The 17,564-nt window shown below is 36.0% G+C and overlaps 2 protein-coding genes across 3 annotated transcripts in view; one reads left to right on the top strand and one right to left on the bottom strand.

Annotated features, from left to right (window-relative positions):
* Positions 1-659: 659 nt before the first annotated feature.
* Positions 660-3,253, top strand: en2b (engrailed homeobox 2b; the record flags this gene model as incomplete). The annotated part of the gene is made up of 2 exons (XM_081375523.1): positions 660-1,131; positions 2,937-3,253. 2 exons carry the CDS (start codon positions 660-662, stop codon positions 3,251-3,253), a joined length of 789 nt encoding a protein of 262 aa, XP_081231649.1.
* Positions 3,254-8,202: 4,949 nt separating this feature from the next.
* cnpy1 (canopy FGF signaling regulator 1) overlaps positions 8,203-17,564 on the bottom strand; it is a 10,026-nt gene continuing 664 nt past the window's right edge. For both annotated transcript variants that reach the window (XM_081375524.1, XM_081375525.1), the window contains 5 exons: positions 16,779-16,887; positions 14,296-14,411; positions 10,603-10,812; positions 9,854-9,950; positions 8,203-8,739 (listed from right to left, as the gene is read on the bottom strand). In XM_081375524.1, the coding sequence (XP_081231650.1) occupies positions 8,699-8,739; positions 9,854-9,950; positions 10,603-10,812; positions 14,296-14,411; positions 16,779-16,878 (564 nt within the window). In that variant the 5' untranslated portion in view covers positions 16,879-16,887 and the 3' untranslated portion in view covers positions 8,203-8,698. The remainder of the gene's footprint in view (positions 8,740-9,853; positions 9,951-10,602; positions 10,813-14,295; positions 14,412-16,778; positions 16,888-17,564) is intronic.

Raw genomic sequence — 17,564 nt, 5'->3', positions numbered from 1 at the left:
TCCACACACAGGCAAATAAACGTGTTGGTCAAATAATTTGTTGCTCGGGACTGGAGTTAGTGATTTGAAAATGCAAAATATTGGAAAACATTTCTGGGCAATAAAGTAGCTACTATCGCTTTAAGTATTGAGAATAAGGCGAGGTTGGATGCTGTCATTTACTCGAGAGTCACTGGGTCATGTGATAAAATTTCGCTCCATTTATTGGACAAAGGCACGTGTCTAGGATACCGGACTGCGACGTCACCCGGGGGACTCGTATTAAAAATAAGAACAAAAATCCGTAGTGAAAGTATTCCAGAGCCAGTTTGCGTTTCCTTGTTTACTAGAGCAGGTCTACTGCTTTGATACTGCATATATTAAATTGCCTGTATGTTTTATAAAGTAGATATAAAGACATCTGCAAGGGGCACACTGTGGAATTAATTTTTAAAACTATGTTTTTTCTTTCTACGCACACAAGGCGGTTTCGTCGTATTTAACCGACAAAAGAATCTGAAAAAGGGATTTGTCCTTTTTTCCTGTTTGTTTCTCTTTGCAGTGAGACAAAAAATAAGGAAAATATAGGCTACAACAAAAACTGGAACACAAACATACGTGTGTGTGTGTGTGCGCGCGAGAGAGAAAGGGGTTAAAAAGAACATTTGGAGAGTTTCACTATGGAAGAAAATGATCAAAGCAACAGAGATGTGGAGCGTCAGGATTCGGGCGATGAGTCCAATAGGGCTATTCTACCCCTGTTGCAGGCTCCTGGAAACCTACTCCCTCACAGAATCACCAACTTTTACATCGACAACATTTTAAGACCAGACTTTGGTCGCAGGAAAGAAGGAACCAGACGCGACGAAATTAATATAGTTGAAAGAGAGAACCGTTGTCCATCGGCTCCCGGATCAGGACAGGTAGGAGCTCCAGTGTCCGGGGAAGGAACCTCGAGCCCTCACCCAGTAAGCGCGTCTAAAAAAACTGATATTACTGCAGACGCATCTCTGAAAGCCCGTGCAGAGACTGTAGATCAATGTTTAAGCTCAGATTCGGATTGCTCCCAAAGTAACGCTGGGCAGACGAACAAACCAATGCTTTGGCCTGCTTGGGTATATTGCACAAGATATTCAGACAGACCTTCATCAGGTAAGAATATATTTTATTTCTTTTTTGTTCAAAGTTATTTTTATGTAGCCTACTCAAAAAGTGCGCACCTGGTTTGTCTTGAAAGTGAACAAATAACAAACAAAAAAAGTTTTGCTTGTAAACTATTACAGACATTTTGTCGATTAAAATGGGGCACTTAAACGAAGAGCAAATGTTCTTTATGTAGCCTATGTGAAACGGCCCGCCAAGAGTCAGGGAGTTCTCTTTTGTGGAATCTATTCTCTTTTAAATAAACAGGAATAACTAAATTTTTATTATGATTTAAAATCTAATATTTACAAACATTTTAAATAGACACAAAAATATTTGCTGCAGTAGTCGATGTGTACAACTATTTTATTTTATTACTAGGCTACTATTATAGGCTATTTGTTTTTCACCGTAATTATCATCCGAATTATGATTATTATTATTTATTATTTTAGAGGCATAGTTTTACGTAATCACTTGAAAACCCTAAAAACAACAATGTTAGTTTCATGGTGCAATATAGCCATTCGTTTATGTTCGACTTGACATTTCTTGAGTTGTTAAATAAAAGGAAGAAATAGGCCTAATAAAATAATACAACATTAAGATTGGTAGTTATGGTAAATTTTTGCCTTTATTTATTTATTTTAAATATAACGGGTAGTTTTGCGCCATTGTTACTTCGATGTCTTTGTTGATATTTAATTAGCATATTTTTGACAATGGAGTTGGACGCACCACGGAAGCTAAATGCTAAAGCAGATCTTTTCAAAACTAGCTCCTGAAATAAATATAGCCGAGGTAGCTATTATTACCGCACTAACCGGCACAATTTCGTATGATTTTAGACAATATTAATTAAAAAATTTTGGATTTTCGATCAACTAATTTCAAATGAAGTTCAAATGGCGCACAAAACGGCCTTCCGAAAAAGTAGCAAAGCAAGTTGTCACGGCGAAACTTATCTGATTAATAGGGCTATTCTACAACAATTTTGCGCGAATAATATTAAAACATTTCAAATATGCAATCCGGAAACACAATTTGACCAAAGTTTTTAGACAACGAAACCGACTACTCATAGCCTAGGCCTGGTGAATATTTGGACAGGTCACACTAACTTGGTGTAGCCTATAACCCTCTTGTCATGTTGAGAGTAGCCTATAGCCTACGTTTAATGCGAAGGCTATACTTAAATTGATTTTCGATCATACGACGTGAAAAGATTAATATTATATCATGGCAGTCGAAATATACGCTATAGAAATCAGCTTAAGCTTAATAAAAAATAGGGTGCGAGAAAGGGCTCATCTCATAGGCTGCAGATCAATCTATTGTCAGCATTCATGCCACGCGGAACGCGGGTGTATTGGAGTAGCTTATCCAATAATGAACTAAAAATGGAATATATGGAGTGGGGAAGCTACTAGCGTTAAACGAAAGGTGCTACTCTTGTAGCAAGTTTATAAAAAAACGTTCTCTTATAAACGTAGTTCCTATGGCAACAGAGAGAGGGTAAAACCTCTTTCACCCCTCCTTTTCTGGCAGTCACCCCCACCCTCACCACTACACCATGCTCCCATAGTAAAACTAGAGCAGACTCCTTGAAACATTCGATCTGAAAGAATAGGCATACTTGCTCCCATTATAACTTTAAACAACACTTTATTATTAGACAACATTATGTAGGCTATTATTGCAGCCTATTTTTTAGGCTATTAGGCAAATACTGATAATAGGCTAATACATCATTAATATATGCATTTTACGGCACGATCGAAACGTAATCTCTTTCATTATATTCTGAAATGCAGGACCAAGATCCCGCAAACCAAAGAAGAAAAATCCAACCAAGGAAGACAAGCGTCCAAGAACAGCCTTCACTGCGGAGCAACTCCAGAGACTCAAGAATGAATTCCAGAATAACCGTTACCTGACGGAGCAAAGGAGGCAAGCTTTGGCCCAGGAACTCGGCCTCAACGAGTCTCAAATCAAAATCTGGTTTCAGAACAAAAGAGCGAAGATTAAAAAAGCTACGGGGAGCAAAAACTCACTTGCATTACACCTGATGGCACAGGGACTATACAATCACGCCACAAATACAAAGGACGACAAATCAGACAGCGATTAACGTGAAGGACAGGACATCTAAAATGCAATAATTCTAAACAAGGGCCAGTGTACAAAATACCAGCATTAAACGAATGAAAACTATATGTATGAGATCATATGATTCTGCAATATTATATGTATATATACTTTATGTGTACGGTGGTGTAAAACCTTTTCAATTAATATCACTGCTGTACACTGACTGAAACTTCAGATAGTGCGCAAGGAAAAGGACGCTTCTTTATTTAAAAAAGGGGAGCGATTTGATTGACACTTGACGTTGAGCCACATGTGAACGTGTTTAATCCATGCTGAAGTCCAAAGATTTTTCCTGCTGCATTCAGGCAACTGTGATTTAAAATAAATGGTAAAAAAAAGAAAAAAAAAGAAAAAAAAATGTTTTATCTGATCTAGATGTTTGTTTCCATGTATATTTTTATTAGTCCTGAATGAATGTTTTACTTTGACTTGAGTTGTTAAGACAACATTGCATAACATCATATCATGCTTCAAATAATTCAGTATATTGTATTTAAAAGATCTATGGTCTAAAATATATCCGTCAAGGATGGTACACATCAAATGTCCTCACATTTTCAGGAAATAGTTCAGACGTCTGAATGCATATGAGTCAGCAAACCTCAAAACTACTTCTAATCCAAGTACTTGACTTAATTTGCTGTCTGTTAATTTAGCTGGGAATGTTCAATAAAAGTTCTCACATATTCTTTTCCCAAACGGATATCCGGCAAGTTTTTCGTTTGATGGAGCATCCCTGACTTTTATTTTTATTTTAAGCTTCGCATGAAATTATAATCATTACTTGGCTGAAAAATACAAATAAATTTCTAAGTAAAATAAGTTGAATATTACCATTTAAAATGTTGACACCGGTGAATATATTAAGAAAGTCTGCAACTGTCGTTTTTTCTTCTTTTTCGTACTTTTACTTAAAAAAGGCTAATTTACATAGGCTATTATGAAAACGATGGATCATCATCAGCATTGTCAGCCTCCACAATACGTTTCAATAACGTTTTGTAAATTAAACACACTCTTGATTTAGAAAAAAAGAAGATCTGAACTTTAGCAAAACGCGAGAGTAAGAAACTATTTTAAACAACCCTATCTCTAAAAGATAAATAATCTGCAGTAGGCCCTATATGCATGTATGAAAAGTGAAGAGACCATTTCATTTCTTTTCCCCCATCTTTATTTCATATCAGTTTCAATATTTAGTGTAGCATTAAACTGAGGCCATTTGTAGCCTACGTCGTTTATTTGTGTAAGAGTTTCAAAAGAGAACTGGAAGGCACTACGATTTATTGTAGAAGCTTTTAAATGTTTTCAAATGGAAATAAATATCTGAAAAAAAGGCATTAACTACATTGCATTAATGACAAAAGCATAAACTTAACTTTAAATGGTGATTGGTACTTTTCACTAAATCAAATTCAGATGCTAAAAGTAGGCGGGGCATATAGACCAAGAGGTTCTTTACCCATCTCAAAATGTTAAGGTAAAATAGACCAAGGGCCTACAGTGGGATGCAACAATGAGTATACCTATACAACCAAAAGAGTTGTCCTTGATTCCCCAATAATTTGTTTGAATCGCTCTGCACAAGCACGAATAAAATTCACGTTGGCACAACTTAACTGCGTGTACACGATGACGCTATCGGTAGCCTACAACATTTTAGAAAAGTAAACGATGAAAACTTTTAGCAATTAGTCTATTAAAAGTTTGCAAAATTATGTAGGCTAAAACAAAAAAAGTAAAAGTTCGTATGATGGTATAGCCTAAAGTTTATAGCGCAAAACATAGTGAAACACGAAAAAAGTTTTGATAGGCCTATAGATTATTATGGGACATGATACACATCTGGTTTTTCCCCATATTTGTTTAGTTGCAACAAAATATCTAAACTATAGGCTACAGTCTAAAGCCAACTTGAGTCCACATGTCGACACTTGGGGGAGTTCAAATGCTGCTACATGTAACTTCAGTCATATATATATATATATATATATATATATATATATATATATATATATATATATATATACACTTAAAAAAAGCCTATTCAGACAGAAAAAAAAACTTCGAAGAGAACTAATAGGCCTATAATAGTTAGTTTAAGACTTTAAAAACTGTAACACGTTTTAGTTCAACAACGTCTAATTTAGACCCAAGAATTCAATGATCACCTCTTAAATGACAAAGTTACCCAAAGCGTCCAAAAAGTAAATCTATGCAAAATTTTGTGCAAATAGGCCTATACTCCAAAGTAAAATTAATTTGAAATGCTATCGGTATTGATTTAAACTCAAATAACGCACGGGGTTTCGTTGGTTTTGTAAACCTTACAATAAACTTTACACATACAATTCAGTGTTAGGCTACCTGATGTCACGAAAACATTTCAAGAAAAGTCGTATTAGTAAAAAGGTCCTACACAAAAGGCGAGCTATCTCTGAGAACCATTCCCAGCATTGACCTGTTCATCAATGCCAGAGAATCTCATCTGCATTTCTATTCTTGCCAAGCTTGTATGTGGAAGTAACGCCCAACGGCCACTGACTTGATGAGCTTCACTGGGAAGAAAAAGGCAGTTGCCGCTCAGACGCGCAGCGAGGCTCCTGAATAAAGTCTGTGGCCGGGAGACCCCGTTGAAGGTCAAAGCCTCCTGTCACAGCTGCAGGTGGCTCGTTTCACTTCGCCTACATTTCATCACCTCTGAATTCTGCACGGATATTTCTTAAAGGGATGGCATTAATTGGTTTCATTTCAAACACCAACAGAACGTTTCTGCAACCCAAGTTGAGATGAAATGGTGTGAGGAGATGAGAAGATCTCACATCCAGCTCTGCATCTAGGATGCAGGAAAATCTCAGGATCTCACCCTTCCTCAAGCTGTTTTGTCCAAAAAATCATACCACCAACTTTTGGCTGCTTGTCTGGACAGATAGAATATGAAGCTCAAAAGGCTGGCTTAAAAGTTTGGTGTCCATCCCAGCTCCCAATAGATATAGCAGTCCCTCAGAGTACCCTGCTTTGGATATTAATTCTTCAAAGATTTGTCTTTGATAACACACACACACAATTTTCCTCTCCCTAAACAGGTCTTTCCAAAGTCTGAACAGCTTGGGTTCCTAAGGCCAGTCACTCTTTAAACAACAAACAACAAAAAAACACACATAGACCGGTGCTGATCTCCCTTGTCTGCGTATCACAGAAAGGCCTATCTTGTCCCCATTCCAAAGAAGTCATATATCTATAGTTTTTGAATGCATCCTAGTCAAACTTGAATATGCAATGAAGAGCTGGGGCTTTGTGGCGGAAATATAATTAAGGCAGTGAAAGATGTAGAGGGTGAAGAATGGGGATGACATCAGGCCAATTTCACACTTGGCACTCGGATGGCCAAGCCAAAGCCAGGCTCTTGCCACGCAACACAGATCAAAGCACACTGCCAGTTCAGAAAAAGCAAAAAAGGATTTAAGTATGCTAATCTCCAGGACAAATATATTTTAATCTTGTTAGAATACAAGTTAACGCCACAGCTCAGCGGTTGAACTTTATAGCGAATTTAAGGGAGAGATCAAATTTCACTTACATTTTTTTCAATGTGTAGAACTTCTGGTCCATTCTGACTGACTTGGGGGTAATTTTACAAAATGGTTAATCATCCAGTTGATGTGATCAGCAAAAAAAGCATTGCGTTCAGTGAGGACGTCTCCACTCTAGGGCAGGCAAGTCATTCAAGCTAGCAAAGCATTTTGATTGCATGGGAAATTGATGTTTGCTTGTCCAGTTCCCTTTGTTTGGAGTCATAGCCCACTGCACCTTAGTAACACTTGATCTGTCAAACTTAAGCTCAAAGCACATACACGGAACTGGTTAAACACAATTGAAGTAAGCCACTTTGTAAGGTCACAACCAACTTTTTAAACAGCAAGCAGTTTCCTGAAGGGGGCCAGTTACATACACAAATTTAAGTTTAGCATGAAAAAAGAGAAAGAAAAACAAATGATCTGAAAAATTTAAATCTTCCAAGAACAGCAAAATTCATCTGACGGTTAATAGTCTTCAACCACCAGATAATAACTTTGAACTTGCTGTTTGATGGCGTTCACTAGCTGATCTAGTATTTTTGGGACCAAAAACCTTTATTTTTTTTTGTCTTTTAGCCATTTAATCCCAATGTTACTAGCAAAAATTTAAATTTAGAATTTTTGCATTAAATAAAAAAAATATTTTATAAATTATATTCTTTGGATTTCAAAAAAAAGTTTTCAAAGTTCTTTATTAAATCTAGGCTGACTAAAAACTGACTGATTTTGCTAAAAAAAAAAAAAAAATTGTTTTTAAATTGTAGAAAACGGTACAATAACTACATTATTCATTTACGTAAACTGATCAAACATAGAACACCCAAGTATTATATTTCCCAAAAGAAAACGGAATCATCCTGAACATTTCCTTGTGATATCTATCATTTTCCGACCGTGCGCATGGAGCAGACTTGTGTTAAACAATGCAACATTATCAGAGAAAGCAGGGAGTATTGTCATTTTCCCCCTCAGTGATTTGGCTGACACCCATATCCAGGCTAACTCACAGAGCTAAGCAATCATGGCGTCTCTTGCTCCTTTACTCTCCCAAAACAGGACCTGCCCCTGCGCTGCTGCCACAGTGGCGCATGCGTAGTTCTGCATGGAGGGAGCTGTGAGGGAAGGGTGCGAAAGGCATGCCATCATGCTTACCCAGCGGCCATGTTCAAAAGCCCGACTAGGACAGACATGGGACATCAGAACCAAACAAGCAGACTGTGCTGTGAAATGATTTGGGATGATAAAGCTTATGGGTTTACTGTCACACCTAACCTGCCAGTTAACAGTTCTTCAGACAAATCATTCTGAATTAGGAAAAGTGTGCGAAGTATAAAAACAAACGACTCATTTCACCATTGTATTTGAAACATTTTATTTCCTTTTATCAAGAATTAACCCATCATAAATGACACCAGAATACCTATGCTATGTCAAGTCCACTGAAACAAGAGGTTAAAAATATTTGATAATGCAATTAAACATATACATTACATGCCATTAGAAGGCAATCAGTTTAAGATAAATTTAGTCTTCACACACATATTAAATGTGTGTGTATTTATAAAACGGTGATTTCAGGTATAAATACAGGCAATTTCCAAGTAAAAATTAAAGTGGAAGAGTGTGTCCACTACTCAGCAGTGAAAACTCATTCATTTGTAATACATTTTTCATTTCATTATTCATTTATAACACTAATATAAAATCATTTTTATTATCAAAATTTGTAGTAACAACAACAACAACAACAACAACAAATCAAAACTATAGCATACTTAAGGAACATTTTTGTGTCTCCATTTTTTGTCCGTGTTTTGGAGTGTTCTTCAGCAGACACTGATGTGAAACTAAAGTTCACTGTGCTGAAAAACAGAGCTCTTGCAGTGACCTGGATATGCAAAGAAAACAACAAAGGCATACAATTACTGAAGCAATTACACACACACGTTTACTTAGCTATCTAAATGGGGATATTCCATAGGCGTAATGGTTTTTATACTATAAAAACTGTATATTCCATCCCCTTTACATTAACCCTACCCCTAAAACTAGCCATCACACAAAACTTTCTTTAAAAAAAAAAAAAAAAAACCTGTTACTTACCAGATTTACAAAAGAGGATGTCCCTAAAGGGAGGTTTTGGTCATTTCTGGGTATAAATGTCCCAAAAATATAGTTAAGTAGATACACTTCTGAAATACTATTTCAGAGTGACTTCTTATTCTTATAAAACTACTTGCATAACCAGATCAACATTACTCCAAGATTTAAATCTGGCAGGTGCAAGGCTGATTTTTTTTTATAACAGCATCTAAAAATTATGCATTACATTTAAATTTACTAAGTGCATTGAAGGAATAAATTAAAATTAGATACATAACCTAGCTAAGAAAACAAAATTTCAGCATAGTGCATATAAATTTAACATGAATTTCTGTACACTTTCCCATTCTTTAGCTAACAATAATAATAATAGTGATATTTCAGAAAGCTACATATTTTAAAAATCGCCTTCTACATTTAGTTTCATTCTAGCAAAATGTCTTTTTACACTATTCCATTTAGACTAAGGACTTTTAGTAGATTTAGATTTAAAATCTAGTAGATTTTAGTTTTTATGAAGTTTGTGAATTGCAGATTTTACAGGAAATCAGTGAATATTGTCTGAGGCATAGTGTGGAAAAGCCTACATTTAGATAATACACCTCATAGGGTTAAAAGTCTGCAATCTGATTTAAAAATAAAATAAAAAATAAATACAAAAAACAATTGTGAAATAATCGTTTAAACACAATAAAAAAAATCAATGTCAAGCATACAGAGAAAAAAAAACACTTTACACACTGCATTAATATTTGCATGCAGAAAAATCACTAAAAGTGTAAAGCAAAATCTGGAAAACAATGCACAATGCAAAGCAAGTCAACACTATGGTTTAGGTTTTCTGCATTAACATGCTGAATAGTGAACAAAAGACGGTATATCACATCATACATAAATACCTGATACTTCACTGCACAATGTCTTAGCCACACGGTCTGCCTCACTGGCGAAGAGAGAGATGATATCATCTTCCAACTCTTCCACAATGCTTTCACACTGCAATATACATTTCAAAAATATAGTTAGCATTCTATAAGCATGTTGACAGAAAATAAGCAGAAATCATTCACAACAGTAAAAACACATGAACACAGTAATGGGCAGCCATCTTTAGTGCTATAGTGTTAGCAAGTCTGCCATCTTGGACGGTTCACGGGGCAACTTGCAGGCAAATGGCATGAAGTCATTTTACTCTGGTCTATAATTTCAGTCATCTTGTGTATAAAAAATAAAATACAAAAACTAAATGAAACGATTCCAAAATGAAAGCTTATACAGTACGGATGTCCTAGACCTTTATCATTTGTATTTAATTAAAATACAAATATAACAAAAAGTAAATAAAAAATAAATAAAAAAATAAATTAAATAAAAAACAAACAAAAATGATTTATTGTAGAGCCATCTCATTTTGTTTAGGAAAAAGACAGGTATCAATGATTCATGCAATACGTTAAGTTTTCAAAGGGTTTTCAGAAAAAAAAACAGTTTAATAAAATATGATTTGTAACTGTTATAGGATAAAAAAAAGAATATTAATGTAATTTACATGGAAATTGGATGATGAACTGGGAAACGCACTTTTTTTTGTTATATCAAAAATAAATACAAATCTATACAATGAAAAACATATAAAATTGATACTCACAGCAAACTTCAAGGCACTGGAACTCTCTGGACCATCAAACTTAAAATTTTTGAAATCCGGAAAATTCCCGGCATCATTTCCTCTGGGTGCAAACCTCTTGTAGCTCTTCTCTTTGGTGTCCGGGTCCTCATAGAGAGCATAATCGCTCATGCTATTGCAAACTTCCTCCAGCAGTTCAGTTAAGTGAGTTTCGGACCTAGCAAGAGGAACCTATCGGAAAAAGATTTCAGAATAATAATAAAAAAAATGTAGAAAAAGTTGACCAAGTTAGCAAATCGGCCTTTTTAAACAACAATAAAAAATAAAATAAAAATCGTGGCTAAACCCTGGCTAAAAAATAACAGGGCGCTGAGGTCATTTAGATGACCTTTTTCTTCCGTTCCCATTTAAACACATCCCCTGTGCCACGACGCTGACTTTTAACCTGCATCTCCAAAGTTGCAAAAGTAGAACCCCTTGCCTTGGCAACAGAACAAAAACACACTGTGGTGTCTAGACAGGTCAAGGTGCACCCTGCTCCCGCCCCTTTGGCCTCCCCCGGAAGGAGAAAGGGGAAAGGGTGACGGGGGGCGGAGAAAGTGAAAGGACTGGAGAGCGGGGGGTAAGCAGTGGGGAGGGGAGTTGTCAACAGCAGCCAAGTGCAGGGTAAACAGTGGAGTCCCATCCTTTGGTTCTCTTGGGCAGCTCATCTCTTCCACCCTCCAATGATCAAAGCAGGAAGTCTTCCTTGTCAGGCCAGTCAAAGGCTGGCGGGGTTGGGGGCGAGGGGGTTATTGGAAAGAGGACAGGTTGCAGATGAGCTGGATTTTCTTGCGATGTAGATATATCCCTGACCCCATTGTCCCCTTTCAGACACAGTATGGACCCTTCCGGTCTCACTGATTACATTATGAGGGTGTCTCTACCCCCTCCACTCTTGTGAGGCTCGGTGACATAAAGAGGCTTCCGTGGCTCGCTGCCATCTGGTCACAAAATAAGATAAAAGGTCCCATGGAAGGACAGCAACCTATCCACACATCCCCCATCTTTTTAATTAAAAAGCTGAATGCGGATGGATGGACCGCAAGATAAGACAATTTATGAACAACTATGGGTGCAAAAATCTTTGAACGAAGGAGCCGATCGCTTGACTATCGATGCAGGGTCATGAAAAAACGCAATATTGTTCACCCGGACTTTTAACCCGAGCGTTATTAAACAATGAGGGTGTAATGTCACCCTCAGCATAAAAATGGATTATCATATTTGAGATCTACACCAATTACACTTTTAAATTCAACTCATTAAACTTTAGGACACTTTAGGCTAACCATCAGAGAACAATAAGAGAGATTCTTTCATACACAAAAGTCCAAAAGCAATAAAAATCTCGCCTTTGGATCTAGCAGAGGATGGCTTGTGTGCCGCATCCTCTGCCGAGTCCTTATCATGCAATCCTGAAAATGGTGGGGAATTAAATTCCTCCCCGTAACAGTCTGAAGGGTTTGAATAGAAGCTGTCAATAAAGAATTTCTGTAGGAATAAAGAGAGGGGGGGCTAGGCGGCCCAGGCAGAGAAAAGGCTTCTCAGGGATGCCATCCTTCACTGAATTCCCATTGGAGAGCCAGGCATCATTGTAGTATTGGGACACAGGGCATTTTTGCTGCCTTAATTCCCTAAAAAAAAATTGTTTCTGAACATGCACACACACACAAAAAAAGCATATAGAGTAGATATAGGACCCAATCAAAAGTTTTCATAATTATTTATACATAAATTGACCTTTTAGCAAAAGCCGTCGAAGGTTATCTTTGGTGAATCTGCAAAAAACATGGGGGCACATCGCAGGGGTTCACCTACAGCTTCTGGGCAAGTGAACCAAGCCAAGTATGAAAAGAGAAACAGGGAGGGATTTGGGGAGCTTTAATTAGCATTTATTTTTAAGTGAAGCCACTCTCAGGGAACAGTGAGCGAGTTCTGCTACACTGCTTCTGCTTTGCTTCCTTATTATTGAAGAGAGATGGGATAATCAGGAACCAAAGACCAAAGCAGTCAGATGGAAGAAGTCGACAAGGATCGAGTTTCATTTTCCGGCACCTCATGGTGGTTATGCGCGATAAGTGAACATGCTTGACGTTTAACCTGGCATGGACATGTAGAGTGCGAAACGGTTTCACTCTTTACATTTATCACTTGTTTACAGCGGCAGCTTTACTGTCAGTTAAGGCTCTCTTTGGACTCGTTACATATGGCTACACGGTTCTAGAATCTCACCCTTAGCTTTCCACTTGATCTGGAATGAAAGATAAAAACTTGATATTGACCAAAATCATGATGTTACAGCTCCCTGAGCAGCAATTTAAAGCATAATATGCAATTAAAACCCAAATTCCTGACTTCACCTCAATGAGCTGATAAATGACAAATTAAGAAAAAAGACAGATGCATGAAACAAAAAATTAAGTACCTCATTAATCAACTGTTTCAACTGCACTGAAGCAAGACACAAAATATTTAACAGGCTTTCTTTCTAATCACTAACAATACCTGTATGTTAGTTTTTGTTTTTACCTAGACAGTGTACATGAATCCATATTAAAATTCAGGCTTGATGAAGTTCTATCATCATTTGGGGCAGAGCATTACTTGCGTTAACGTTTCGCATCATACAGGCTGACAAACATTTTATTCACAGTTGAAATAGCTTGAGAGGTGAGGGGAAAAGTCAGAACTGAACAAACACTTGTTATTAGGCAGCAGTTACAATCAAAAAGGGATTAACCCCTAATCAATAGTGGAGTCAGGGACCTAATGACAGTCCCTGGATACCAGGGGTCAGGGCTTAGAGTTCATTGGGTCTGACCTTTACATATTGACACCACTGTTGAGAAGGAAACAGTGAAAATGGCTCCCTTTACTCAAGTAAACAGAACAAGCTTTTAAACACCAGGAAATATTAAAGAGCAAAGAAAAGCAACTAAGCACTAAATAAATACACAAATCTCGAAGATAAATACAATTAAGTACTTAAGGAAAAAGTAAAACTAAGTATAATCGTAGAATATTTATTCGTCAGAGTTTTAATAAAAATAGCTCATTATAAATGTAGTGGTGGTGGAGACTGCAAAACTGGGGCACCAACAGGAAGGACACAAGCTCTATCCTGGGAACAGTTAAAACTTTTCACAATTTATCACCATCAATGTTGTGCTCTTGAGCAAGACAAACCCCAGGTTGCCTGTCTGCATTACCCTGAACGAAGAGCAAATGTTGAGGTTAAAAAAAAACAACTAAGCATTACTCCTTTGCAACTGATTCAGACACTATTAAAAGTTGTTTTGTTGATAATTGTAACTATTTTTGTAATTTATTTAGGATTTTCTAAACTTTATACTTAAGAAAATGCCTTATCGATTTTAAAATGTCTCCGGCATGATAATATTTACATACAGACAAGGTGATCGGTCTTCTTAAATATATTTGCATCCTGAATAACGATTGGCCTTGTCTCTTTCATTAGTGCCTTCATCCGGCACAGTGATTGATTCTTATGTGCAGAGCACAACACAGAAAGTGTAAAACCTAAATGTTTCAACAACTTTGACACCATTCTCTTGTTGCCTTGCAAGCACTGAAATGTCAATCAGAAAAACTAGTTCGCTTCGAAACTGGATGCAGCATCATTGGTTGTGAGCAATTAACACTGAATCACACCTTTTTGTCTGTAAGACTTCCGTCGGGTTGAAGTCTGAATCCACCAACATGAATCATCTTTTTTGGATCAGTTTGACTGATTGAATAGTTTAGCTCCTCTGCAATCGCCACACAGGCTAGAAAAGAAAGAAAAAAAAATTAACTGCAATCATTCTATAATCATTTAAACCTCAATAGTAGACAAAAAAATCTTGGAAAAATACATCAAGTAAAAATATTTCCAGCTGGAATGAACTTTGTATAATATTAACTTTGTATAATAGAAACTTGGTATACGCACTGCAATAAATATGTCTAAATCACAATTTTAAAGCAGTATTTATATCAGTAAATACAGCAACATTACTATGCTTGTACTACTATGCCTACTTGTACAATTAATGAACCTAGGTTGCTAATCATGGCTCGTAGTTAAATAATCTGAACTAGAATCAGTTTTGTATCAATGAATAAAATTGTTTACCTGCGTGCACTTTTTTTAATGGAAAAAATAGCAATGACAAAAAAAATGCACTAGCTATGCTTCTGGTAAAATCTTGAGTTTGCTGGTGCTTAGTCATGCTTGCTATATTTCCATGGCAACTGTCAAACCTGGGCGGAGCTTAAAGTAGGCTTTATCTGAGCCAAGCTTGGCACCCTTTGACTTTCCAAAAAAGCTTGGTTCTAGCACAAGTTTTATTATTTCGCAATACAAGTAATATTTTATATTATGAACCAGCACGGCTTTTTTGAAATAATCTTAGTCTTTCCATGTGACCAGAATGGAATACACATCTAAATTGTACATTCACCAAACAAATTAACTTCGGAATCCTCTGAAAGTAAGAAATGAAATCTATTCGCATACAAGACCGTAGAAATAGATTGTTTCAGTGTTTGGTTCATGTTGGGCTTTCAAAAGATTTCTACATGACATTTATATTTATGATTAATCTGAAAAAGTGAGTCAACAAAATTAACCAATTAAACATATTTGCTTGACTAGATTTAGAACAACGGTTTAGGTTGGAAGACACATTTATAATTGGAGGCAAGTAAAAAAAAAGACATGTTTCAAGTTAATATGTGGAAATTACAGTAAAAGAACATCCATCAACTAAAGACTTGTACTGAAGATAATATTCATACTGTAAAGTAATTACAACTATAATCTAAATCAGCTTGGAACAAACAACTGAAACTTGCACAAAACAATAATGCAATTTAGCCCTTAAATATGACGACACTTACGTTGAGTTTTATTGTTTTAAAAAACTGCAAGTAATTTGTGAAACCAAAACACAGCTAATAAAGTAATTAATGCAGCAAGTTGTGATAAAACACACACATACATATTGTAATTAACACATTATGGAAGAGACCAAAGTATGGACTATTTAAAAAAAAGTGAACTTGATCTAGTCCGATTTAAAACGATATAAAAATATTCATTTATTATTTAGAGCTCACTCCAAGTACTTTGATTATATCAAAGTCAAGCTGACAAACGCACTAAAATCGTTATACAATTTTAAACACATTTTTCCAAGATGAGATAAAGGAAATCAATAGTACTCTTAATTATAACAATACATTTAACTTCATGCAGCAGATATTATAAGTGTTTAAACAAGTGGTGTAACGTAGGTCACACATGAATAAAAACTGCTCTACTTACTGAAAGTTTTACTCAGCAGGCTTATCTCAAAGTGGAGGCTTTTTTTTGCAGACATACTTTTTAAACAAGCATAATCAGTTGGCACTGAGCATGTGGTTGTTTGCCGTAAAATATATTTTTTTAAATAAAACATAGGGATGAATTTGAACTGTTTACAGAGCATTTTAGTCAGTGAAAAAATGTAAACCTGAACGAAACAACATTGTTGTACATGTTGAACTAGGAGAAACACAAATAAGTTTCACCCTGTTCAGTTTATGGCCTCACTTTGAACAAAAAAAAAAAAAAAAAATCAGAGTAGAGATTTAGTAAATTTGGTATTTAGCATTGTTTGTCTTTCCAAAAGGTCAAAGATTTCATGCATAAATTAAGTGAAGAATTGCTCAATAAGAATCATGGGGGGTTGGACAGAACAGAACCATTTATAAAAAATATTGCTGAATATAATTATGTGAATTAAGTAATTATGGGAAAAGACATTAAGAAAATAGATATATGTACAGCTATCTTAACCATTACTACTTGATCAAACTACTTCATGATTCTGAATAAACTAGCATTTATTGCACATGCTCCCGCATTTATCTGCTCTAATGTCACATAATGCTTAAAATCATGGTGATGACATTTTAAAAGAGAGTGGAAATTAACTGGGTAAGTGTGTTGGAGTGACCAGCTCACTCATCACCTGCATTACAGGCCATCTCTCTCTGTGTGTGTGTGTGTGTGTGTGTGTGTGTGTGTGTGTGTGTGTGTGTGTGTGTGTGTGTGTGTGTGTGTGTGTGTGTGTGTGTGTGTGTGGAAAGGCCACATAACATTAACTCACCTGAACAGTACAATGCTTCATCTTTCTTTGACTCTGTTGAACTGGGCAACATGAACACTGCCACAAGAACAAGGCAAACCTGTTTAATCCATGGTGACATGCTGGTCTCCTGAATTAGGAAAACATGGATTAATGGAAATTGCATTAATCCATTTTATATAGACTTACATTCTGAGAAATTGTACTGAAAGTACATCACAAACAGAAAAAAATCCCAGTTTGAGTGGACAACTGTATAACTGTGTAAAATATCTAACTTTTAAGCAAACACTCAGCTATTATACAAATATATCCAAATTGGCACACACAAGATAGCCAACGGTTTGGGTCTATCAGCTTTGCATATTAAAGCTAGTGTCTGGTGTTCAGAGGGCCGTTTGGACAAAAATATGGGAAATATTATGGCGTAAAACATCAGTGGTCTACTAGGGATAACAAATCTATGAAATGCCACAATTACAATGAGTACACATTTGAAATATATATTTTAAACAAACAAGTTTCTCTGACAACAGTGAGTGTCAACATTACTAAATTCTTTGAATGGAAATAACAATGGTCTAAAAAAGTATGTGGCATCTCGCTCAAGAGAGAATTAAAAAATATATAGCCTACAAGCATTTTTAGTAATGGTCAACACCCAGAAAACGTAGGCTATAATGCTATAATATACCTCCTTTTTTTTACATTGTTTCTAAGGTGTATTCTATGCATATTGATCTTGAAGTTCTACAATCAGTTGACTTTACAATCTAAAAAAATAAAAAATAAATAATAATCTGAATG

The sequence above is a fragment of the Scardinius erythrophthalmus genome, assembly GCF_964197995.2.
Source record: "Scardinius erythrophthalmus genome assembly, chromosome: 9".
NCBI classification, from domain to species: Eukaryota; Metazoa; Chordata; class Actinopteri; order Cypriniformes; family Leuciscidae; genus Scardinius; species Scardinius erythrophthalmus.
The sequence above is the reverse complement of the archived record's forward strand: the minus strand, read 5'-3'. Positions and strand labels throughout refer to the sequence as shown.